At 42.6% G+C, this 27,343-nt stretch overlaps 1 protein-coding gene across 1 annotated transcript in view; it reads right to left on the minus strand.

The window, feature by feature from the left end:
• Positions 1-23,962, minus strand: part of LOC147731487 (gap junction alpha-4 protein-like) — a 65,180-nt gene extending 41,218 nt beyond the window's left edge. Inside the window, exon 1 of the mRNA XM_086956538.1 lies at positions 22,079-23,962. Coding sequence (XP_086812664.1) covers positions 22,601-23,950 — 1,350 coding nt within the window. The 5' untranslated portion in view covers positions 23,951-23,962 and the 3' untranslated portion in view covers positions 22,079-22,600. The remainder of the gene's footprint in view (positions 1-22,078) is intronic.
• Between the last annotated feature and the right edge of the window lie 3,381 nt (positions 23,963-27,343).

Below are 27,343 nucleotides of genomic sequence, written 5' to 3' on the forward strand. Positions count from 1 at the left end.
CATTGTGGACTATACAAGTAAACAACATAGGTATCCACCTCATTAACTTGTCACCGACTTCCCATGGACAGGAGCTCCTCACAGACAGGCACGAGGCTAGAACTAAATTCTGGCCGGCTAACAGCTTAATGGACTAGGCAAGAGTGAGGAGTCTGTTGAAAGGAGAGCAGTGCATTTGGTGTGGGAAAAGATTTTGAGGGACTTTAGAAAACGACGGTGGAGGAAGTGGGAGATGGGACCGCTGGCCTTTGGCTTAAAGAGGGTGAAATGGGTGGAAGGGGAAATGTGGGAAAGGCTGAAATGAATGCAATGCAGTTTAGGGTGTGGTGTGTGGTGAAGACAGGCTATTTGAAGATAAAGTCGGTTTCGGCCTTGGCAGGTGGGGTTGGCTTTTAGGAGAAGAGGGAGAAAAGTGCTGCGGTTTGAGGACAATAGAAGGGAAGGGGATATCTTGACTGGAGAGAAGTCACCTTTTTATAATTTAATCTAATAATTTTTACTTCTTATTCTATAATCTTCTGCTCTTAGAAGTTTCTTCTGCTCTTAGAAGTATAATGAAAATTAACAACTCTGCCCACCAAGTTTCCCATCTTTATGAACTTATAGGCCCTAAAACTTTGTATCAAAACAAAAACATAACATCCTTCTGGGAAAAGCACCCATCTAAACCCTTGACCGAGTCTGACTTGTCCCAAATCTGGAAATCTGTTACTTCTCAAAATGTTCCCCCGTATTGTCACAAAATGTATTGATTAAATATATCGAATTTTGTAGCGCGTGCTGCATCGGATTTTGCGATGCAGAGTGCCTACGAAATTCGTTTTTTTTATTAAATTGTTTACTTACCTGCAATAATCCATATTCCGTTGTTTACCACCCCTCACCCTACCCCTCCCCCGCACCGCCTCCCTGCCCCACCGAACTCCCTCCACGGGCCGCGGCTGGATCCCACTTGCTGGAACTGCAAGGAAGAGGTAGGGGATCTAGCTCACCGCATTCTTCACTGCTAATCTTTATCCCACTTCTGGTACATAGTTTTCTCACTCTTATCAAGACTATTAAATTACCACCTTAAAAATAACTTGCATCCCTGATTGCAGGATTTCTTGACACAAGCCTAGACAACCCAGCTGACAGGTCGTTATTGGACTTATTACTTACGTCAGTAGCAAAAATAGTCCTAACAAACTGGAAAGACACACACAAAGCCTCGTTTAATTGGAGGATTAACTGGATTACTCACATTAGAGGCACAGACAATATCTCTCTCCAACACTCACCATGGAGGTCTCCCTCTTAACCCATCTGGGACAACTACTTCGCCATCAATAAACCACTTAAATATCCTCATATGGAGCCCTTTTCCAATTACAGAAGACACAAACGCTCACCCCCATTCATATATTAGCACTTCACCCGTTGACCGTGCTGGTTGCTGCTGTGGGCGTTCCTAGCCCTTCTTCTTCATCCACAACTCGCGGTACCCGCTTCGCGGGTCCCGCAGCGTTTTCTCTGCCATCAGGAAGCTTTGGACAGTGTCTGTTGGGAAAGCGTGTGCTGCGCAGGGCTGTGAGCGAGTGGGGCCGGACTTCGAGAACCAGAAGCCTCGGTAACCCGCGCCTCCCGTCACCTGGCTGCTCTCCCTGATCGCCACGCCCCGCCTTCACATTAAAAGGACTTGGAGGCAGAAACGCACTGGGACAATTTGCTGACCGTGCTGGTTGCTGCTGTGGGCGTTCCTAGCCCTTCTTCTTCATCCACAACTCGCGGTACCCGCTTCGCGGGTCCCGCAGCGTTTTCTCTGCCATCAGGAAGCTTTGAACAGTGTCTGTTGGGAAAGCGTGTGCTGCGCAGGGCTGCGAGCGAGTGGGACCGGACTTCGAGAACCAGAAGCCTCGGTAACCCGCGCCTCCCGTCACCTGGCCGCTCTCCCTGATCGCCACGCCCCGCCTTCACTCTACTGGTCCACGTATTTAAGAGAAGAGCTCTCCCCGCGGCGCGGGAGCGTCCCGGGACAAGCCCGGGACAAGGGCGGGACCGTCTGTGGCCGTCCGGGGCCGGGCTGAGCCCCCCCTCTGACAATGTCAGTGTTTGGTCCCATTATTACTATTAGGTTTGTACTCACATCTACCCTTGAGTTCATCGGATAGTAATTCCAGAAATAGCGTGTTTTAACTGTTTATAGGCTGACTTAACTTGCCCACCTTCTGTTTAGCACCCCCTTTTTTCCCTAGGCACTATTTATTATTGTATTATTAATTAAGAATGTCTAGCCCTATTTCTAACTCTCTTCCTAATTGTGTGAATATATCCGTTCTCGGCCCCCTTGATAAATATATTGCAAAAGCAACTAAAGATATTGATCGAGAGCTAGCTCTAGCCGAAAGGAGGGCCGAAGGTCGCCTCTCAATTGAGCTCCTTAAGAGACAGGCTCCCCCTAGTCACGCGAAGGCTCCAATAGGCACTTCGGTACATGGTAGCACGTATGCTGAGACGGATGCGGAATTGTTTAACACAGATAATATTCCTTTAATTTTTCAAGAAAGCCCGCCATTATTGGAAGATTTGGATGTAGCTGTGGAAGGTGAAAGTAACTTGCCCACGGTCGTATCCAATAATCTTATAGATCTTAATACCCCTTTATCTTTGGATGCTGTTCCCCACCCTATTAGTAACATCTTACTTCCACCCCTGAAGATCCAAACTGAGGTAGTCACGCTGCTTGATCTTCAAACTACCACTAAACTAAGCAAAGCACGTGACAATCAAGAGAATAAAGGAGCGGTATGCTCTCCAGTTAGGAAAAAAAGGAGGAAGGGAGGGAAAAATAAAAGTGGGTCTGGCAACCCGTGGAAGCTGCCACAGGTAGCTGTCCCTAAAGATATTCTGTCAGATGTAGTGGGGAAAGAATTAAAAGTGGGGAAAGAAGTAATAGCAGGGAATGTTGTTATGGATCATAAATCCACTCTTAATGATGGGCTTCTTGAGGCTGTTGAAAGTCTTTTAAAGTCTCTTATTCTCCCTCTTGTTGAAAGGCTTAAAAGGCTGGATAAAAAACTGGATCGCCTCTTACCAGAGTTTACTCCACCAGAGAACCCAAATCCAATTACTCCAGCCATTCCAATTGAAAACAAAACTATAACTAAACAATCTGAAAACAATCAAAGCAGGCAACATACTCCCACTATGAAACCAAAATAACGTGCCTGCTAATAACAATCTTATTACACTAGTTGGCACATCAGTTACTACAGCTTTGAAAGCCACAAGTAAAGAAAAGACTCGCCCAGTGGTTCCGAAGCCCGTTCACACCAATAGATTACCCTCCACCCAAATAAATTCTTCTAATAGAGGTAAACATAACTATAAAAACACAGTAGATTTGCCCCCGGACTCTTCTAATTCTGTTATTATTTTAACAGGCGTTCCTGTTGTTCCAGAGGGAAATGTGGAATCAAATATTAGTTTAAAAAATAAAGTCATTCACTGGTTACGTTTGAATAGACCATTACGTTTACACTTGAACGGAGACATTGTCTCAGTCAGAAGGTGTCATTTGGTGGGCATACGCCCTAAAGACATAGAGGGTGATTTGATTATTGTTAACTTCCGGGATCATAGGGTGGTCACTTATATTAGCGACTGGTTTCTGGGTAGGAGTGATGGAGGAGTGTCAACCTGGAATCTGACATACTTCTACCCGGAAAACATGATGTTCTCCTCGACTAAACCTCGGATGAGACATGGCTTGGATTTCTCTTATCATCGGAAACAATTTATGAACCAGCCTATCTCCACCATGGTGCAAAGGTGCCTGCATTGGCGCTCAGCAGCCGATTGTGCGCTGGTGCAGGGGAAAAGGACAGGAATGCGCAGTATGTGAAAGAGACAGCGCATTCTTGAACTTCTCTTTTGCGTAGAGCTGCGCATCAGGAAGGCCTGTGGTTCTGCCTACCGCAAAACCTCATAAATGATGCCCTTTATGTTTATGTGTTGCCCATGATCACTGGTTTGTGGTGGGAGAGGATTACCAAATGCCAGAACTGTGTGCAGTGTAGTCTTTCCTGTTTCTTTGTACTAAAACTCTTTTTGCACAGATTGCGTTTTACCCTTTGTAGAACCTACCATAATTGTTCTACAGCTTCCAGATCTGCAACATTTGAAGGGCTCAGGTTAAACACCCTTATATATTGACCGGAAGGGTGTGTTTAAGTGTGGAGGGAAGGGAATGCCTTATTGCATATACTCAGTGCCATACCTTACGGAATGCTGAGGTAAGAGTTAGCAAGCCTCAGGAATATAGGGAACAAGGGGACATAGAGTGACTCCTTTCCAGTCTATGCTTGGTCCATATTTTATTTCGCTCATTTTTGTACCACTCCACTGGCAATCTGTCAAAAGTAGTTTATTTGCATTCAGCTGAACTACAAAATCTACTCAAACAGAATTAGGTTTTGTGATAGTATGGCTTAAAATTGGGGAATCAGGAGCCAACTAGATATATTTTTGTTTCTTTAAAACCGAGAGGGGAAGACTGGGTTTGTTCCCTTCCACCTCCAATCTAGAGCCAATCTAAGTTTAATCAAATATATTCTGGCCCACTTAAATCAGAAAGCCTGGAATAAAAGTAAAAGCGGGAGCACATTTAACTGCATAACATGGTAGTATCTGGTCTGGAGCACCCACAACAGAGACACAAAGAAGTGTGAGGTTTTTACATCAGCCCAACTGAAAGTTTTATCAAGGAAGACAATTCTTGGCCTCACCTAAAGTACTTCTTCTCTCTGCACAACAGAATCTGCATTTGGACCCCTAACCACTACTATCTACCAAAGGGAAGTGTTTCAGGAAGCCTATCAGCAGCCCTGTGCTATCAAAAGCCTTCGTTGAATTCTAAAGAGAGCCATGTCACCATCCTACCCCGGCCCACCACCACCCCAGTGCCTGGATCTCCACCCTCCAGCCACTGAAGTGCAGACAATACACTTGCAGTGTCTGGGGAAGCTGTACTTGCCCTCCATCTTATACTTGAACCATGCCAATCTGGACGCATCCAAACCTGTTTTATGATTATTTCTTTGATCCCGAGTTGAAAATGAACATCACCAGGGCCGGACTGGGAACTGAAAGCAGCCCTGGCATATTTTTCCAGAGCAGCCCCTATTTTGCACATAGCGAGCAAGCGGAGCGAGTAAGCCCAACCACTCTTAGGGGGATTTGGAGGGGGTTCTCCCCCCAAGAAAAATTTGGAAAAAGACAGACCAAAATGGTGCATTTTACAGCGCATTTTTCATTACATATTTAATTGTATTAACTTTTAAAGCACAGTAAATAGTAGATGATGACTTTAAAGAGCACCAGGTTATCCAGTCATATGTACCCATAGACATTCTTACAGTGAGCACCAAAAATAGAAGTTTCAGGTTGCCATGTGTAGTATTTTCATAATTTCAGGGCCATTATGAGTGACATTTCAAATATGTGACACAGCAGAGCACAGAAAATTGAGGTCTTCGGTTGATGGAAAATCCTCCGCTCACTGCCCAGCGAGTCTTGGACTTCAAATACTTAAGGAAGCCCTGACAAGACAGGTGGCCTGTCAGAGGCAGGTAATCGGCTGCAGCATCTAAAGGGGCCGTAAGTCTGCCTTTAAAAACTGATCCTTGCAGGCGCCTTGCTGGAATGCGCTCTTCTGAGCAGTCAAGGAAACCGGGAATAGACAGAGGCAATGATAAAACTGTGAAATTATGAAAATGCCACACATCATGGCAATCCGAAACTTTGGGTGCAGGTAATGCTCTCCAATTACAGTGGGGTAGAAGGAAGCTCTTTTGAATTTCTCTGATAAAGTACTGCTGTGAAAAAACGAAATAATTCTTACGGAGCTTCAGACCAGGATAGGAATCAAGCTACGTCGTAACCTCAAACACATGACACTGCTAGAAGAAGGGGAGGGATGCATAACTAATAGTATTTAGATGATTGGTTGAATACACAGGACTTTCATTGGTTCTTTTTTCTCTTTACCCAGTGGTAAAGGTAGTTTATGGTATCTGGCTGCTTGTTAATTAAAGCAAGAAAATAAAACATAATATGGGCCATGACATCTGATAATTCCTAAACGTTCTTTTAATTATGCTAGGAAACGTATTATCTCTAGCTTCTTGAGCACTAAATCCAGTTGTCTTTCACTGAATTACTTACTTAACTTATGTAAAGTTTCCAGTTGCGTTTCACGCATAGCTGGCAAGGTTTCAGATTTCTACGTGTGACATTTTCATAATTTCGGAGTAATTATGAGTGACATATCAACGACTATGAGTGATACTTCCTCGCAAGCAAAATCAATCAATGAAGATAAGGGAAACATAAAAATATTAAAATTACACCCATTTGAGCAATGAGAAACTCTAAGATCTTACAACTGCAGAAAAGCACCAACTTAGTACTCTTACAAAATGATCTTACTGTTAAACAAATGTATAATATGATACAGACTGGCAGACAGTGAGTGCAATTAATGCAGACGAGCTGTAACTTTACTTATAGTAGAGGCCGATTGATGACACGCTGCGTCTCTTTCAAAACAAAACATAAAAGCAATGAAAATAAAGTTATTCATTCATATAAGGATTATACCCACAATTGTATACCATTTCATAATGCATACCAGGATGTGTGCCTTTTATTTTGCAGTCCAATAAATGTACTATTAGTGGAGAATGCTTGCAAGATATATTTCGCTAAAGGTGACTACGTCCATTATATTATGAAAAAGTATACATGATAATGTGTCCAATTATAAACTGATTCCTGCTAAATCAATCAGTGCTATTCTCATCTTTGTTGCTCTGCTCTCTGGCTCTTTGCTGGCCCTTTTCATCTTGCACAGTTTGTCTCTTTTCAGTTGTCAGCGTTTAGCTTACCATTGTTCCATATATTCAACTGTCTGTTTCTCCCCTGCCCCATGTCTCATTGCTGCCCATCACCTCCCTTCCCTTGCTCTATCTTCTCTCCCATGTCTCACCCTTTTCGCTCTCAGCTTCCCCCTTTCTCTCTCTGATACTCTGCAACCATCCTCGCACTCCCCTGCATTATTATACAATGTTTCTCTTCCTATCTTGACTTGTCTCTACTTGTCTTAGTGTCTTGTCACAGCCTCATGAAAAATGAGGTAGGGGCATTCACTCCCTCACCCATCCGGCTGTGCTCTGTGACATGAAACTCTCTGGTTGCAATGCTGTCGCATTCAGGCAGTGAAACATTCAGCATTGGAATATTAGGGTGGAATGTCCACAGAGACCTATGACTCCCTAGAATGTCATGGCCGTTTATACACATTGAGTACGGTCAGAGCAGACAGCATGTGAGTATGTGCCTGTCATGTCTAGGGCCCTCTCAGGAGGCCGCTGCAGATTGCACCACACACTGCACCTTCCAGCGCTGCCAATGATAATAATATCACAACTACTTACCATACCACTCCAACACGTGTGACAATTGACACTATTACAGGCCCTCAAAGTTATAAGAAAGGCTTGGTAATAGTAATTTTAAATGTAATTGAATGAATAACTAATTGTTGTTGTGGTTATCTCTCAATTAGCTAGAAAGCGCCAACTAGTGGCAGCACGTCACAAGCACCCCGACTGACAATTAAGTTCCAGTGCCGAGCACCTGAAATCACGGGCTCAAATGAAGCAAGGTCTGCGCCCTACAGACATTAAATGTATATGTGAAGGGCTTGGTGTGTTCGATTTTCTGGCAGTGGATAAATGATCTCTGATTATCTCTGTATTGGTGAATTAGCTGTGTACTAATTAAACTGGAGAGAGTCATGTGCACCTCAGAAACGATGACAGGCTGTGCTGGCTCAGTGCAGTGCTGAACACGTTTTTTGCATCTGAGGTGTGTAGAGTTCATAAATGTAACTCAGATTTTCTCTGAGTTAGTACGTGAACTGTAGGCAGCATTACATGGAAAGGAATCTGCAGCTCTGTTTTTCGGAGCTGTACTGTATGCAGCTTATGCACTAACTCTGAAAATCTCCTTTTTCTTTTTCTTTTCTCGCTTAGGGTGGATACTGTCCGCCTCACATGCGACGGACTTCCAGACACCTCTCTGCTCTGTCGGTCTGTCAGTTTTACCCGTTTAGTGAACTTTGTTGCTATTTCCCTGGAGCCCACTCAGAGATCATTCCCCAGTGGAGCAGGACGTGAGTTCATGTTTGTAGGTTGGCATGGCAGGACGGAGCCCCCGCAAGTACAGCTCTATAGGTTCAGTATTTCGGCTTCTGCCAAATGTGTCTCCTGGAGCACTATTATTTGCGCTGCCGAGTCTCGTAAATATTGCATTACATTATTTCTTCTTGGACAAGTTCGAAGACCATTAATGTTCCAGGACAAAATGCGGAGTTTATTCATTGTATTGGCGTTCCCACCCGAGCAACAAAATCAAAAGGACCAATGACCAATCTTGCCATACTCCCATACATAAGTTATGTAATAGCTTACACCTGTCTGTCACCTCTCGAAAATATTTTTGAGGACGTTTTAGAGGACAATTTTAAAATTTTTCACCCCCCCCTAGCCCCCCTCCCACTCCAAACCCCACCTTGGGAAACCCCCACTCTATCTATCTGGAAAACCAGAGAGATAGCTCCCAGATATGGACTCCCGCTAAACCAACCACAAACTTCAGGGACAATAACCAATGAAGGAATCAACATAACCAAAATTTAGAGCCCTAAAACATAAAACTCTATACTAAAAGAAATTACCCCCCCCCCCCCAAAATGTGACCCTTAGGTTCGAGCGACCACCAAGCCTATCACTGTGCGAACCAGAATGTGATAACCAGTATTAGGGCCTAACTTTTTTTTTTTTTTCTCCCTTTCCCTTTCTTTTTTTTCCCCCTTCCCTCCTATATTTTTTTTGTTAAATTGTGTATGTTATAATTTTTTTTTTTTTTTTTTTTTCCTTTTTTTATCCCTTTCCTTTCTTTTTTTAAACATTTTTTCCCACCACCGTTTTATTGTGACAATCTTCCACCTTTTTTTCTATTTCTATTTCATTTAGTCCGATGCCTGTAGAGGATCTCAACCTCAAATCTATCATATCAAATCTATCATTAAATAGATTTGGCAGAAGCCGAAATACTGAATCTGTTGGGTAAGAATAGGTGGATAGACTTTGGGGTTGTTACATCACAATCATCACATATTAGGGGTGTGGCCATCCTTTTTAAAAAATGTATTAGGGCGAGGTTGGTTTCTAAGCAGGTGGACCCATACGGCCGATGGGCCATAGCCTCAGTTATTATCTCAGGGTCGCCATTTACTATAGTAGGATACTATGGCCCGAATCAGGATGATCCATCAGTTCTATCCACACTCTTCTCACAACTATACCTACTATTTCCAGAGCTGGTTATCTTGGCAGATGATTATAATGTAGTCCTTGACCCTGTGCTGGATAAATCACCTTCCAATAGGGCCAAAACTTTATCTAAAACTAGGATTTTTCTGTTAGATAGTATGAAAACACTAAATTACAATGATATATGGCGGGCACTCCATGGGTCTCAAAGGGGGGTCACCTTCAGGATCTATAGATTTCACCATCAATCTCGTATTGATTTCATTTTGATTAGTCATATCTTGGTTAAACAGGTTAAATCAGTGTGTCATTTACCTTTTCATCTTTCTGATCATACAGCTATCCTTCTTGAGCTCGAGGTCATGTCCAGGACCTCTCTAAGAAACTGGTCCTTCGATAGATCAATCCTTGCCTCATCTGACATTACAGATGCACTAAACCAGGAAGTTAAGTTTTTTTGGGAGATTAATCAGGGTTCAGCCCCACCTGGCATTACATGGGATGCGTTTAAATCTACATTAAGGGGGTATTTCACTAACAAAACGGCATATAAAAACAAGATATACAGGGAATTAGTAGCCTCGCTTGAATTGGAGATTGAGAGAGTTCAAGCAGAAATCGACAGGTACCCAGTAACATTTGGGGCCACATTAGAAGATCTGCAGAATAAGCTAACGGTTTTAAAAGGAGATCTTTCCTCAGTCTTGAATGTGAGGGTCATGGAGAGATGGGAGGCCAGCAAATTGGCCCATTTTGAATATGGGGAAGGCGCGGGTAAGCTCCTGGTCTGGAAGGCAAAGACAGACAGGGTTCGAAATAATATTAGTTCCATTAGTAAGGATGGTGTAATACACTCTACTGATGAGGGGATTAGTGGGGCTTTTAGGAGCTTTTTTAGCGAAATATATCGTGAGGACAAGAATGTACAACCAAATCAAGCAATGGAATGGTTGTCAGGGATTTCCCTTCCTGCCTTATCGCCAGAACAAAGAAACGCCCTGGAGTGCCCTTTCTCATTGGAGGAAGTACGGTCGGCTGTTCTTAATAGTAAAAAAGGTAGGGCTTCAGGACCCGACGGGTTACCATCTGAAATCTACAAAGTAATCTGTTCAACAGTCCTTCCCTATCTAACGGATCTGTTTAACCCCTTCCATGCTCATGACGAGCTCAGCTCGTCATGAGGCACAGTTGAGCTGTGCTGATGACGAGCTGAGCTCGTCATGAATAGAGGAGTTCACCATAAATCAGCACAGGAGGGGAAAATGCACAGCAGCCAAGGTGTTAATAATATCCTGCTGGAAGGTGTTTTGCCCCCCACTTCCTGGGATAAGGCCTCCATAACGTTGATCCTAAAGCCGGGTAAACCAGCAACTAATTGTGGGTCATATAGACCGATTTCAATTCTTAATACAGATTATAACATTTTTGCATCTGTGCTAGCAAACAGAATAGGAGCGGTGGCAAATAACATCTTGCACTTGGACCAGAAGGGATTTGTAAAGGACCGGCAGCTATATGAGCTGACCTATGACCTCATCGGCGCAGTAGACATGGCCACGTCTACATCTCTTCCTCTGGCAGTTCTCACGCTCGATGCCACAAAGGCCTTCGATAGGGTAAATTGGGTGTACCTATCGGAGGTCCTGGGAACGTTTAACTTAGGTGATAATTTTAGGCGGGCTGTAAAACTTTTATATAAAGACCCTTCCGCCTCACTATTGGTTAATGGGGAACTAACAGAGTCATTTAGTATTACGTGCGGAACCCGCCAAGGGTGTCCCCTTTCCCCTCTTTTGTTTGATTTATATATAGAAACTTTTGCCCAATTAATTCGTGTTAACCCCAATATAAAACCTTTTATTTTTGAAGGGTGGGAGCGGAAAGTCGCATTATATGCGGACGATGTTCTCATTTTCTCATCCGAGTTGAGCTCGGCGTTTCCAACAGTGATAGCCATTGCAGAAGAGTTTGGGGCAGTATCTGGCTATGAAGTCAACGCTTCTAAAACCGATATCATGGTTTGGAATCATCCTGTGCCGGTGGCAGGGGCACAGCCTAACTCAATCCTGAGATATTTGGGCTTAAATATCAATTTGGATATTAATAAGATCGTCCCCTTAAATGTTGCCCTTGTGGCTAAGGAGTGTCGTAGGTTGATGAGAACATGGTCAGCTCTCCCTATCTTCCTGTTAGGCAGGTCTAACCTGGTTAAAATGACTATTTTACCTAAGATTATGTTTCTGTTTAGCACTATCCCTCTTTTTTTTGATCCATCCATGATTGCAAACTCCAAGCTGAAATAAACACATTTATATGGAACTGTCATCCACCCAGATTGGCCTGGAAGAAGATAAGACGTCGTCGAGAAAAAGGGGGCCTTGCCGCACGAGATTTGCAGCATTATGGTTGGGCTTTCCAACTCTCTCACGTCAGGATGCTTTTAAAGACCCCTAATTGCACTGGGTGTGGAAAACTATTTTCAGCACTTCTTATAGGGGAGAAAGTTAGGCCTGCGAATTTTTTGTTAAAGTTTGGTGACCCTAAATATTTCAAAAAAGTCAAGCTAAAGGTATTGAGGGATCTAGCTAGAACATGGGGTAATTTTAGACGTGCACTCAGACTTGACTACTACCATAGTAGGGCTCCACTTTGGGATTCTCCGGGTTCTCCCTCTTGGCTCTTGGATAGTCTAGCTCTATCTGTTAGAGAGGCAGGTCTTACATCATGGGGGGACCTGTTTGTCGAAGGCACGTTATTATCATGGGAGGCGTTAAGTTCAATAATAGGAACGCGTTTCTCAAGATTTAAATACCTCCAAATTCAGAGCTGGGCTCACGCTCAAAGTCATGGTAGGGGTAGATTTAAAATAGGTGCTGAGAGTAATCTCGTATCTCATCTGATAGATAAATTACCCTTTAAGAAAGAGATCACATTTTGGTATAACCTCATGATAGACGAGACTGATGGCAAATTTTTGCTCCCCCACTCGCTCTGGGACACATATATCACTAATATTGATACGGAGATCTTGTGGCTAGAATCATTTAAAATTCTGGGGGACATTGTGAAACCTTCATGGCTTCGTCCTAACCATCTGTTCACATTACATAGGGCGTATTATTCTCCATTACGGTTATCAAAATTTCCAAATAACGCTTTGGTTGCTTGCCCCAGATGCGGTTTGGTAGCATCAGATGTACATATGTTTTTCGAGTGTCCATCCCTAACATCCTACTGGAATAAGATCTGCGTGTCCATCTCATTAGCTGTAGGGTCTCAAGTTAGTCCTTGCCCAGTGTTAGTCTTTTTTGGCATTTTCCCAGAGCTGTGTGGTATGGGTAAAAAATTGGTCTTCTATGCCTGTTTGTTGGCTAGAAGAGAAATTTGTAAACAATGGAAAGATAAGGCACCTCCACTTTTAACAGATTGGCGTGCTTCTATGCTACAGACGTCAAAATTAGATATGATCAGAGCTGGGAACCCAAATAAGAGAAGATTTTGGCTTCTATTGAATTGGTAATCATGGAATATAATAGCATGGGTCCCCCCCCCCATGTCCTATGATTACCCTGCTTGGAAGGGTCTCCTTTGGCTATACATACCCTATAAGGACGATCTCGGCTACAAACTGGGTATTATATAGCAGCATGTTAGCCTAGATGGTACCACGTGACGAATAAGAGGTTGATGGTATGCACTGCGGGGAACTCCGGTAGGAATCGTTATTACCTCCCCCCCCAGTACATCTGGGTCAGTGTTCCTGTCATCTCTTCTATCTTTCTGTTACTATATGGTCACCAAGGGCGATTATGAGGAAAAAAAAAAAGTACAGCTCTATAGGTCAAATAAATGAGCAATTATCAATCACTGGGGACCAACGGTGAAATGCAAAAAGGGCGCTGTGCAGAGCAGCACTGACATCGGACGCAGGCAGGCCTGGCAGCAGGACAACCGTCTGATCTTGTTGCTGGGGGCCGATTTTAAAAAAATCGGCCTCAGTCACAAAACCAGCCCCCTGTAAGGAAACCGACCCCACCCCTTCCGGCCTACTGGGGTATTGGCCGGTATTCGATATTACCAGTCCGGCCCTGAACATCACCAGACACCCTCTCCAATATTTTCAATGTTCACATACATTAACCATATATTTTCTTACATTGCTATGATGATTGCGGTTACTACTTCCTTTGAGCACTGTCTAAAGCTCTCGATATTTCCTACATATGCATTCAGCCATTACTTTTCACTTCCAACCCTTGAGGTCATCAGCTGACCTGGCTGGAACAGTGATTGAGCAGTAGCCTAGCAGTGGATAGACTGTTTACCTGATTCTAGTGTCTATCAAAATACTTAATGTAGCACTATCTTCACATGCACATGATGTTTCCTTCTACAGTCTTGCATCTCCAAATTTCTATTTCAAAAACTATCCTCTTTATACCTAAAACATGCCATGAAACACTGATCTTTACTTAAAACATCAGACGGTTGCCGCTCATTTTTTCTTTCAGACAACCCACAACTCATTTACAAGATCACAATCATTCTTCCTCTATTGGTAGGCTCCCCCTGCAGCCAAACAATATCTAATCTCCTACAGCTCATCTATTAATCCTACAGCCATGAGCATGTGCAATATGCCCCCACAAATGTCCACAAATAGCTCCACAGCATTTCATTACCACAAGAAACTGGAGTGAATGGTTGTATGAGCACACAAGACCAATTCCAATAGTCAACGATAACCAATAATACTGGACTAACCACTTGCGTTGGGTTCCGGGACAGTGTGTTGCCCAGCATACATTACCTCAGCAACTCATCAGGGATAGTAAACCCTATATAAATACAATACAAACGGAATTTGTAAGAGAGGTGCTCAGTGGACAATAGACTTGCCAGATGACGTCCAAAGAATAAGAGGGGCATACACAAACAATAGGCAATTATTTTAGTACTGCTGTATACAATATTAGAATTATCATAATGATAATAAAAATACTTGCAAAGGGAAAGATATTGGAGTTAAAAGTATAAAAGTACCATGCTATATTGTTCTTTATTGAGAATCCTAGCCTAAATTTTGATCTCAGATCTGCTAAGCCATCTAAAACCTTCTCCCCGTAACTTGCAACAGAACACATGACTAGGATGCTGATTTATCAGCCAGATTTGTCCTTGCCACAAGTGTTGAGGGCTTTTGTGTATTCATGTTTTTGGGCATTATTAACAACGCGCAAAAACACTTGATGACACATATGCACTCTGATCTAGTACTATTGTCTTTAAAACACATTTCTTATTTGTAAAAGTGTGTTTACCTGACCCTTGTTAACTAGGCCTCAGTTTGGGCCTAGCAGGCATCATATTCAAAATGGATGTCTTCCCTGTCTTCCTCCTGCACTTTTCACTTTTCCGTGTTCTCTATTTCTGCAGTACACAGTCAAGCAGAGTCGTGTTTGTTTATTTCCACTGACATTGGAGGCTGAATCTCCCCAGCTTGGTCACAAAAGTATAACTTATGTCAAGGTTGTTCTACTAGCTCAGTGTACCCTATTCAATTTTAATAGCTTGGTGTTCTTTATGTATCTACTTTGTTCTACCAATTCTGGATGACATAAACATGGCATGGGCAGAATTAATATTCAAGTAGTGGCTTAGTGCTTAGGTGCTGGGGCAATGTAATGCTTAATAAATATGTGTTCTGATTTGTTGATAAATTAATACTTTTGCTTATACCATGATGATTCTGCAGTTATAGTGTTTTAATATGCGAAAGTATTATATAAAAACCCCTTGACTTTGAAGGTGAACCTGAGCTTTCCCGAATGCTGCTAGATAAGCTGTCTGTTTCTCTATTGATTTTTTTGCTCACTTAGTACATAGAATATTTTTGATTTTGCACTTCTCTGTGATACTTTATTTGCTGAACAGCCTTCATGGCAATTATTCTGTACTACATCTTTTGAATTTTGTAGTAAAACCCTTAAATTAATTCTGCTGATTTTGAACTCAGTTATTGATAGGCCCTTTTACTTAATTGACTATATTTTTAAAATGTTTGATGTGTTGAGATGTGCCATCCTCTGTGACACAATGAATCATGAAATTGAGGTATAACACTGTCTCTGATTCATCAAACTGTGATCAGTCTGTTAAGGTAAAGATTTGACGCGTCAGAATTTTGGTATTTCCCGACATCCACAAAAGGACAGTTCCCAGATGGGTACATAGTCCATCTCTCCTCATGATGGAGACAGGGTACATTATTTTGTGCATTGGTTCATGCCTGGTAAGGATGGAATGCCAATGTTGGGTGTGAGTACATAGTAACTCATTGCTAGGCGAGAGCACTTGATATTGTAATGCACTACAACATGATAATGCATTACAATAAGGTTTGATTGTTTAGTGACCTGCTCCTGAGCATGCTGGCATGGTAACCACTCATCAAATGGAGTTCTTGCAAGAACTCTGTGCAAAAGCTGTTAGTAAATTGCATATATGTAATGACTGTTGTATACGAAAGCATTGTATTAGTTCATATCATTAGACCATATCATTATGACAATATGCACACAACAAACATCTGTAAGCACTATAGGCATATGCATAAGAGATAGTTGATATGAGCAGTGAGGCACAATAAATTATATTGCGTAGTAAGGGAGGCACAATACCCTGCTTTATGGTTGATCTTAATGAGGAAATCACTCACTCACTCTGGAGGCAAGTGGGTATGAAACCCACAACATAATGTACTGACAGGAATAGTACTTTCTCATAAGTTTTACCTTGTTGTGAGAATGTTCAGGCATGCCCGGCAATGCCCAGTTCCAGCGCCCAGTGCACAGTTTGTAGTCCTCCTACCGCTGTAACTATAAACAAGTTCTAATAACAGATGTCCTGGAACCTTCACAAGTCTGCACAGTGGACTAGCATTTCAGCAGAGCATGGCCAATTTTAGAATAGCTAACATAAAAGCATTGCCATGGGGAAGGGCCAAGTATTCAATCTGGCAGATAAGCAGCAAAATCCTGCCATTGTATATCAGAATATCACTGATATTAGTTTAGTTCTACGACACTATTGTAGCTAAAATAATGACTACCAAAAAATTCTCAATATAAATACGTATTGGTAAGAATAGATTTGTTATTCTTAATTCCACATTTGTAAATATATGTGTGGATTTAAGTATAGTAAACCTATACTTACCTTTACATACTTGTCTTAATCAGAATTTTTATAGTCGATATTTTAGCTGCAATACTTTTACAAAATAAAAAAACTTCATTATATGCTGGTGTCATTCAAATTCTGCCTCAGGCTTTAGCCTTTAGGGTTGTAGAAAATGGGAACAAATGGATTCAGTAATATCGTACCTAGCTGTTGTGTTAATCCCAATTGTAGGTCCTCCATGTTTAGCCAAGTACGGACAAAAAGTGATCACATAAGATTGTGAGCTGGGAAAGCCCAGAAGAAATGAGAACCCTGGAACAAAAGAACCGAATTATTGATCAGGGATAAATGATGTACACAAAATGCGGCCCTCCTTCTAATCCAAAACTACGGGTCCTCACCCTAAGCCTTCTAAGGTAAATGCAATCTGGCCATATATCTAGATAACAACCTATCCTTAGAACATTGGGTCTCTAGGGTAGCCAGCATTTGCTTAAGACAACTAAAACGGTTGTGAAAAATCTTGCTATTTGTATGTATATAAATATATATATAACTACCCCACCTGTCGAATAAGCATTTAATTTATGTTTCCATCATTTAGGGATTTCCAGTAGAGAACCATATAGTGAATTCTCTGACGTTTGTCTGGCGCCCCTATGCATCACGGGTGAACAAGTTGAATAAGAAAACAACCATCATGAACAAAAAGCTGAATTATTTCACCCGTAATTCTTTTCTAACCAGACTTAACCATGTAAATACGGTTTACATTTATATCATGGTATTTTCTTCTCTTTTCTTCACCTTTTTTCAATGTATATACACATTTTAGATTATTTGAAATTTGAATATGAATTCATTTATTCATTAGGGTAATCACAAATTCACAGGGTGTATTTTGTGTCTGTTTCCATGAACATTTACCTTTCCTCCGACAATATGCCTTAGGAAGACTTTGTCTTTCTATTTTTGAAGATTCGACACTAAAATTAAAACAGTCATAGGAGGTGGTGTGGGGTTACTAAGGTTTTGGCAATACAATAAGATTTGTCCAAACAAGGTTGTTTATCTTCCATACAGAACATAAAATTGTTTATAGGATGATGTAATGATAGCAATTTGCATTTAGATACACATAAGGCTAATTTTTGGTCCTTGATGCATTATGTATATAAATGAATTGTTCTGTAAATAGTGTAAATAGATATATATTTATTTATTTATACATTCTTTCTTTATTCGGTTTTATACAAAGATGGGCTATCTCTTTGCAACCCTGTTTTTGGTCACATTATCTGGGGCCCGATGTAGGTAAACTCCACTTTACCACTTCTGAAATACCGAATCATACCGATTCGGTATTTCAGAAGTGGTAAATTGGAGGGGGGGAAATGTAGGTAATCCAGATGTTTTGATTACCGATTCGGTAAAAATCGGTATTTACCGATTCGGTAAATACCGAATCGGTAATGCCCATTGCTTCCTATGGGCTTTGAAGCCCATAGGAATCAATGGGCATTACCGATTCGGTATTTACCGAATCGGTAAATACCGAATCCATCAAGGGTGCAGGGGGTGTCACTTTGACACCCTCTGGCACCCCCAATACAGGCGTGGGTGCCATGTGGCAGGCATACATGCCCTAAGGGCAGGTCTGCCTGTCACATGGCATAGGTGTGCATGCACACATGTGCATTGTAAAAAGAAACAATGTCCCACTAGGTATCATTGATGAAGGCAGTTCAAAATTATGTATACAGTACGTATTACAAGAAAGGAACACCAGGGAGTCTCAGTACATTTTGTGATAGGGTTATTAATCACCAATTGCATCAAACATGGGAAGCACAGTTAAAGGCAGCACTGTACATGAAAAACCATCATGAAGCAACCCAAAGAACACTTGGTGAAAATGTGATGACGCAGTGATAGTGACGACGCAAGTGAAAGTGAGAAAAACAGCGTGGTCGGCGCAAAGTGATAAAAACAATCAATTAAAGGCTTTCACATTGGATATATACAATTAGACAAGTTGAATTTGAGATAGTGATAAGCCTATTGGTAGTGCGCCGTGAAATTGCGCTGTTGTAGTCGACGGCGTTTCGATCCTCTGTAAATCGGGATCCTCTTCAGGACAGGGTTGGCGTTGAATTAAGGTGCTGGTAGATGGGTACATTAACTGGATCCAGAGGTGTATAGTGGGTCCAGGACCTAGTACACATTTAAGGTGTATAATGATTGCAGCGCCTGAATCGCTGGAGGCAGAGCGTTGCCGGTTAGGAATCAGGCGATAACGCTGGGCGATTAAAAACTCTTTTCGGTCTGCAGTGCCTGGGTGAGTCAGGCAGCGGTTGCCGGTTTGATCAAGGCAGTGTCGTCCCGTGCAGAGTAGCGGGTACATGTGCATGCACACCTGGATTCGGTATTTTAACACCCAATTGGCTTGGGTGTTAAAATACCGAATCTGAAGGGCCTGTGGGACTGAAAGTAGTCCCACCTACATCCCGAATTTTAAAACTCGGTAAACTTACCGATTCGGTATTTTTCAAATTCGGTAATTTTACCGAATTGGTAAAATACCGAATCGGACAAAAAAAGGTCCCCTACATCTCAAAAGGCCAAATACCGGTCGGAAACGGCCGAATTCGGCCGTTTCCGACCGGTATTGGCCACCTACATCGGGCCCTTAATCTTTGTGTATTGTAAAATGAGATCATGCATTTATGCTGTAATACCGAATTTTGTACCTTTTTAACTCACAATGCATTCATGTGGTGTATTAAAGTATTTTGTTTATGTTCATGGGTTTAATACGTGACTCACTAGAGAGGTGGAGCATCACCAAAAACAAATGTATATAAATAGTCAGCTGACCGGGTGTATGGTGTGTGAACAAGAGCACTTGTTGCTCGAAACGCGTCGCCCGTTGAGAGGTCAATAAATCTGCCTTGCCGACAGCCTGGGGTCCGTGTCTTCATTTCGCCGTGCATCGTGTGGAGAAGTGTGGCTCAGGGGTTAGAGGCGGCAGACCCGGAAGCTGAGATTGGCCCTGGACCAGGGTTCAATTCCCCGCCTCGGCGGGTCTTGGGCTCAAAAATTCCACGGACTTGATAATTCTCACTCTGGTGCCTTCTCGACTCACGGGTTCACACTCTGCAAATCTGGGCAATAGCTTGCTTAATCTCCACAACGGCCCCTCGCGGTGGGATGCCTGGCTTTCACCTTGTGGATACCCTGCCGGGGTTATCTCACAGGGGAATACCAGGACGGGTTCCCTAAGCAAGCGCCGGGAAACCCTTTGTGGGTAGCTGTGCGCTATATAAGCTCAAATACATTTACATTTACATTTACATCGGAAGTGGTGAAGATTCGTGGTTTATATATATATATATATATATATAGCAACTTCATCAGGGCTAATAGGGGCTCCTAACACGCCGGTGAGACGCAGCATTGTGGACGGTCTGCTTAGAGACACGTGATCGATCGACACGTTTGACCCAATGAGGAGGGGTGCAGGTATGCTGTAACTTCGCAACCTCCAGGTTTCTATGTAAATATGAAGTGAAAGATTGAGAAGGTGAACCCCTATTAGCCCTGATGAAGTTGCGAGAGAATACAGCAACGAAACATGTTGGAGATAGAGAATTAGATATGGTTTGATGGGAACCATTTTTAATTTGGAGGGCTTGTAGCTTGGAATAAAAGTTGGTTGGCCAGCAAGCCTTACAAATTTTTAATGGTGAGAATCACGTTTATTATTTCTCAATGGGGTTCGTTGGGCACTTATACACAATAGTAAGAACGGTTTATTTTGTCTTACTATCACGTGTGTTACTACAAATTTATGTGGTTCTCGAAAAGGAGAACAAGCACTGTTTTTTCCTTTCTTTGCTTTACTTCTTTCACTGAAGAGAGAGAGAGTTACAGATGATGAAAAGTGGGTAAACTGGCGATTGTTAGTCAGCAACCCCGTTGGCGGTTACTCTCTCTCCTCCCACATTTTTTCATTGGATGTAAGGTCGGGAGTTTGGATGGTGGTAGACATTGTTGTTTATAGTGAGACACTATGACAAACAAGAGTAGTTGGATTGCACACACTCGAGGGAATTGAGAAGAATATTGAAAACCATGGTTTTGACGTTTTTGTTGGGAATAAGTGTCTTTTAGGTGAGGCCCCATGTTGTTTACAATGCCCTCGACCATCATGACGAATGGAGTACCATGTGCCAACCCCTAAATCATGCCAAAATGTTGCCACTTTAAAGACTTCCTGTGTTGATGTACTGAACCCTTTTCCCTCAGTGCTAAGAAGCGTCAGAGTACATGCACTTAAGAAACATCAAATATAAATACAGTTTCATAGTCAACAATGAAGACATCGATTATATCTCAGGAAGTAAACATTGTCATAGATGTCCGTATGTTCAAATGTATCTCCTACCATAAAATAATGTTATTCTCCTGGAGAAAGTGCATTTTTCTAAATTATTCACTACTAAGAAAAACCGCTAAAATTGTATAGATAACACAGTCTCTTCCAAAAACATAATCCAATATTAACTTTAATAGCTGTTTAGTAGCACATTATGGTTTTTAAAAGTTTACAAAGATACATTATTTCTAAACATATAACTTTTTTAAAACAATGGATTTTTAGCATTTCAACAAATATGGCTACGTGTTTCGGAAAATTATAAATATTGTGTGACTCATTTTTAACAATAAACCCACAATTTTTCTAACTTCTGTTAAACCTTTACATGTTATGACTTTGAAGTTTTTTTTTAAGGGGAAGTTGTGACAACTGGTTGCTTATTCGCCCCACTTCAGCCTTTTCATCTCGAGAGTGGTTTCCACATTGTTTTATTCGTGATTATTCTTATAGAACAGAAATAAGACATTTCAAACTCACTAATATCAACACATAAATCAGAATTGGTGGTAGAATTTTCCTATGCACTGCTTGGTCTACCATATACTTTATCGTCAGTGTTGAATTTATTCCGGTGGTTGCGGGTAGTGGGAACTGGCACTCAGTTTTGGGAACCAGGAGTTTTCATCATTGGAATTTGACCAAGAGCATGACAGAGAAAGACAAAAAAGGGAGAACTAAGATAAAAGAAACAAAAACAATGACAATGGGAGAAAGTAGTGATGAAAATAAAGGCTAAGAGTGAGATAAAGAAGCAGGAAGTGCAGGGTGGTGGAAGCAAGAGGTTTGATGGGGAATCAATACTCTGAAGCCTTGGTATTCATTAACCGGGGTATTTGGCAGCACCAGTGGCAGGCTAAGAAAAACTTTGGGCCCCTGCACTAATGTTATTTGCATATTTAGCATTTCATCTTGTCCATGATGGTTAAATATCTTTTACATTTTATCCCACCAAACAAGGGTACTCAGCTCACACTTTCGAGGGAGGCAGTACACTCCCTCTTTCTAGGTTCATGATCACTACCTATGAGGAATAGTGATTCCAAGTTAGATATGTTTGCCCAAAGTTTGTGGAACTCACCTGTCGCTTTCCAGTGTTCGTCATCCATGGGTGCTGAAAACTCGTCCCATTGGCGTTTCCTCTGGGTGGTGAGCTAGAGGTCTCAAGAACATCTCAAGAATACCATGAGAAATCTTTTAGAGTAGAACTCTGCATGAAAACACTCCTGACTCCTTTCTGGATTGATTGAGATAAGCACAACAGTGAAAGACCAGGTTGCTGTTCTGTATGGTGACCCATGACCATATCATCAAGTAACACCACCAGTAAAATCCTAAACCAATCAAAAGGATTATAAACAACCCAGCATCAAAGTCACCATGAGATCACTCTTCCACATGACAGTTTTGCCAAGTTTGGTAAACATGATCACCTTTTGTGCCTGCAGCGATATAAATTGGATTTTTTTAACCGACGGGTAGTTGAGGAATGTTTCCATTAGTTCTCTTATAAATCCCGTTTCAGGTCTTGATAGGTTTCTCCCACGGTCCTTTTCCTGAGCACAGTTTCATAGAGTCACCAATGCCTGATTTCCTACCTCCATTAAACATACTGTTGCTTGGAAGCCGAGCTGCTGGATCTATGAGTCCCTGAAGAATGGCGATGAATTGAGGCTGAGGACAAAACTTTTTGATGTAATGGGTCCGCTTCAGGCTTTGGCCCACCAGGAGAGGTCTGGACCTGCTCCATGCTGCCATTAGCCCTGTTTTCATCTCTTGAAATGATGTTGTGGCCCAGGTGGGCAGGATAGCCCTTACTCACAGGGCTCAGAGACATATCTTCAGTCAGTGAGAATTGGGTAAGAACCTCACTCAGTGGACAAATATTGTGGGTTGCCTCAATTGTGGCGTATCCAAGATTGTTCTCACTTCTATAGAATGGGGCATGGTCTACACACATTGAGCATCGAGGATGTTTATTACTCATTGGGTAAGGCGTTTGGCTATCACTCACTGAGTAAGGTGCCTGGTTTTCACTTGATGGGTATGAATATTTATCCTCATTTACTAGGTATGAAAGATGGTTCTCACACATGGGCACGTAGAGGAAGGGTTTCTCAGAGAAGGGTGCTGTAGGGACTGAAGTCATGTTCAGTTGGCTCTGCTCTACGTCTCTTGGTGATGGCATGGAAGGGTACGCTGGTCTCTTCTTCAGACTGCGGAGGGCACTCTTGCACATAAGGTGAACAAGCTCTAGGATGCTGAGGAGGAGGGACACCAGAGATACTGCCACCATGAAGATGATGAAGATTGTCTTCTCTGTGGGGCGGGAGATGAAGCAGTCCACAACCTGAGGACATGGCAGCCTTTCACAAACATATACTGGATGCATGACAAACCCATACAGATACCACTGGCCGAGCAGAAACCCAGCTTCAAAGATGCTTTTGAAGATGACACTGGCAACGTAGGTGAACATCAAGGCCCCCTGAATCTTCACCCGGCCATCGTCATGAACCAATATCTTGGCACGCTTCTTCTCAATGTCTGCCAATGCTTGGGTACATTGAACATTGCTCCCCATACATTGGACATCGCTCCCCATTAATGTTCTGAGATCCAGCTCCTTCTGCCTTAGTTTCTCTTCTTTCCTCGACAGGTAGATAACGTGAGCTAGGTACACAAGCGTTGGGGTGCTGATGAAGAGGAACTGCAGCACCCAGTAGCGAATGTGTGAGATGGGAAAGGCCTTGTCATAGCAGACATTAGCGCACCCTGGCTGCCTAGTGTTACAGATGAAGTCTGACTGCTCATCACCCCAGACGGACTCCCCGGCCAGACCCAGGATCAGAATCCGGAAAACAAACAGTACCATGAGCCAAATCTTGCCAACAGCAGTCGAGTGCTCCTGCACTTGGTCCAAAAACTTTTCCAGGAAACCCCAGTCGCCCATCCTGTCAGGATGCTTTATCTGAAAAGGAGAAAAAAAAACAGTTGAGCTGGATATCTTTTTTCATACATAAGCTGATGTGAACAGAACTCATGCTGGATTCAGGCCAAGCTAGGATAATGTTGAATGTTCCTCAATGTGATTATCAGAAGATCAACATATTTTAACAATTATAGGCCCGTGATAGGGGAATGAGAAGCTTCAAAATTTGAAACTCACAACTTCAAATATATTTTATAGCTTTACAAGCTTAAAAAATTACCAATCTTGCAATGTTTAAAAGAACAAGTAATTGGTCCTTCATGGTAGGAGGAAACCATTCCCACTTCTGCTGACAGTCTGCTTGCCTGTTAGCCCTAGTCTGAGCTCCCTTTTCCTGTCAATCAACGGCTCCTCTTTTTATGACCTTCCAATAAAGGCCCTCCTGTCCAGAGCCTAAGCCACTTGCACCAACCTTTGCTCTGAGTCCCCAACCCCTAACAATTCTGGTTTCCAGTCACAAGACTCCCGTTTTTTGGCCATATTTTAATCTGCTTGCCTCATGTCAGTGCACAGCTCCCAGCTCTGCGGCTGTTGCATCTATGAGTCTCTTGCTGGTGCTGGTAGGCCATCAACAGGGTTTACAATGATCTACTGCCAGAGGAGGAGGGTTTGATCGCCATGTCAATTATGTACCGAAGTCCTATTAGAAGGGATTTTTAATTACAATAAATGCAAATATCAACATCAGAAGGTACATATGTACAGTTTGCAACTTTACTTCCGGAGTTGTACCATCTGTGTCCATCATTTAATCTACAAATATTGCTGTGTACCAACATATTTGCGACGTACAGCATTTCTGGGCAAAGAGTTTTCCCAATATAACAAATGCATCACAAAATGCAATAGGTTGGTTGAAATTTCAACACTGTGGAATCCACCACTGATTACGACCAACAGATCAGGTCTGAGTTGGTTAGGGTGTGGCACCGCGGCCAGGGTGACTGACGCTGGAGTCTGGGGATCACCGTTCGATCCCCGGCGCAAGCGGCAGATTAGCCCAGCACCATGTGACTCTGGGCAATAGCTTGCTTAATCTTCCTAATGGCCTCCAGTGCCTGGAGACCCTTACGGTGATTGTTCACACTTTACAAATGTGGATTATTATTATTAGGGTGACAAGCCAATTATAAAAGTTATAGGCCTCATTGTTTATTAGGAAATGTTATGGTAAATGCAGTGGGCCTCACATATTGATTGTAAAAAGTAAGGCAATAGGCATTTAATGTTAGATTGATATTACTCTATATTAATGACTACTGATATGTATTTTGTTACATGGAATATCACAGATTACTGCATGTAGTAGGCAACGGTTTGATTGTGGTTACCCCATCTGTTAAACTGTGGGTATAAAAGATTTGCACTGTCAAAATTCAGGCTAGGCCCTCTTAGAAGAGATAATATTTTGCTTTTCCAACTGTAATTTTGTATTGTATGTAATTTTATGACTGTATTCCTGGTGGTTGCCTTGTCGGAAAGCTTAAACTCTGTGCAGGAGGCTTTGGTGGTTATGATGACAAGCCAATTATAACAGCTAGAGGCCTGATTGGTTCAGTAGGGAAAATAAATTCTGGTGCCACTGGTCTGATCTGTTTATTGTGAGACGTTACGATAAATGTAGTAGGCCTGACATATTAACTGTTAAAAGCATATGATAAAGTCAATAGACATTTAAGAGTGGAGTATTATTTCTCTCTATTAAAGCCTACATATAGGCATTTTGTTATATGAAATGTCACAGGTTACCTTTATAGGGAATGATTTTGGGTTTGGTTACTGCCGCTGACAAACCCTAGAAATAGAAGATGCACCAAAATAGACATTTAAATTATAGTATACATCAAACGTGTTTTTTTTACCTGAGCTATGACTGTAAAGGAGGTATGATGAGGAAGTGACAGCACTTACTATGATGAAGTGGCATTGTTGCAGATTCTCTTTGATAAGTTGTTCCTCGTCTGTTTTTTAGTGCTTTCAGGGCTTAAGGGAGGTTTAGTTGGGTGTCCAGCACTGGTTGGTTAGCCCCATACAAAATGAGTACATAGGGGGCTTATTCATGGCTCTGGTGTATGAGAATGTTGGTAAATTCCTGGGAGTCTTGCATGGACCATCGAAACGTTTGTAAGGTATCCTGAGACTACGCCCAGGATCTCCCCTCAAAAAGGATGCTCATATGATCTGAGCCCCACCGATGTCTTGCTGAACCGAGTATCGGACTTCCTGGTACCAACATATGTGCCCAGGGTATGCGCCTCACAGTATCTCTCTGTCTGTGTGTTCCAGCGTCTGTCTCTCCCAGTGTGAGTCTTTCAACCTGTCTCCCTTTGGTCTACGATCCAGCGTCTGTATCTCCTTATGCCAGCGTCTTCTTTTTTGTCTCTCTGTCACACTTTGTATTTTCCTCCCTGATTCAGTGTGTCCCTCTGGCTCAATCTGTGTCCACACCTCGCTCACCCAGTGTTTCACTATGTCTCCCTCTATCTGTTTTTGCCTGGCGCTGAGTCGCCCTCCATCTCCCTGTGCCCATCTCGCCCTGGCTCAGTGTCTTCTAGTGTCTCATTTAATATGTGTCTACCTGGCCAATTGTCTCCATGTAACATCCTCTCTCTCCCTGTGCCTGTGTCTCCCTTAGTCAGTTTCCTGGCCTCTTTCCCTTTAAATGTGTCTCCCATGTCTTATCTCCATGGCTCTCAGCGTCTCGTTGTGTCTGCCTCACCCAGGCCCAGTCTCAGTGTCTCTGGCACAGTGCCCTTGCCGTGTCTCCTCTTGCCCCTTGTCTGATTCTTCACTGTGTCTTGCTGCATCATGCGGGCCGGTTTTAGCGCGGGTGGTGCCCGGTGCAACGATCATTGTTGTTGCCCCATGACTCCCTCCTCAGATTCTCTCACTACCAACTGCCAAAAGTGCACCTCAACTCTCCAATCATAAGTTATTACTAAACACAGCCCCCCGATGTCAGTCCCCCTCCACAGGGCAGCGCCCAGTGCAGCTGCACCAGTCACACTGCCCTAAATCCAGCCCTAGCATCATAATCAATGTCTGAGCAAGGTATTGTACAGGAGCCATCAGAGGAGGCAGTTTTCAGGACTGACACAGGATCAGAGCAGCGTTGCTATAGAAATAATTGCAGCTGCCCATTTACCTATTGGCTTCAGTTGAAGACTATGAAACTAATACTGGATATTGACACCACAAACCACTTGAGCAGGACACTATTAAACGGTACCTCCAGGGTCAGCATTGTACGCGGATCTGTTGGTACATTCTTTATGGAGCACAGAGTGTTCCAGGATGCCATGCATTTGGCACTGAGGGGGTGGCGTTTGCCCGTGGAGGAGTGGGCATACCTAT

Source organism: Lissotriton vulgaris, chromosome 2_1 (genome assembly GCF_964263255.1).
Source record: "Lissotriton vulgaris chromosome 2_1, aLisVul1.2, whole genome shotgun sequence".
Classification (NCBI taxonomy): Eukaryota; Metazoa; Chordata; class Amphibia; order Caudata; family Salamandridae; genus Lissotriton; species Lissotriton vulgaris.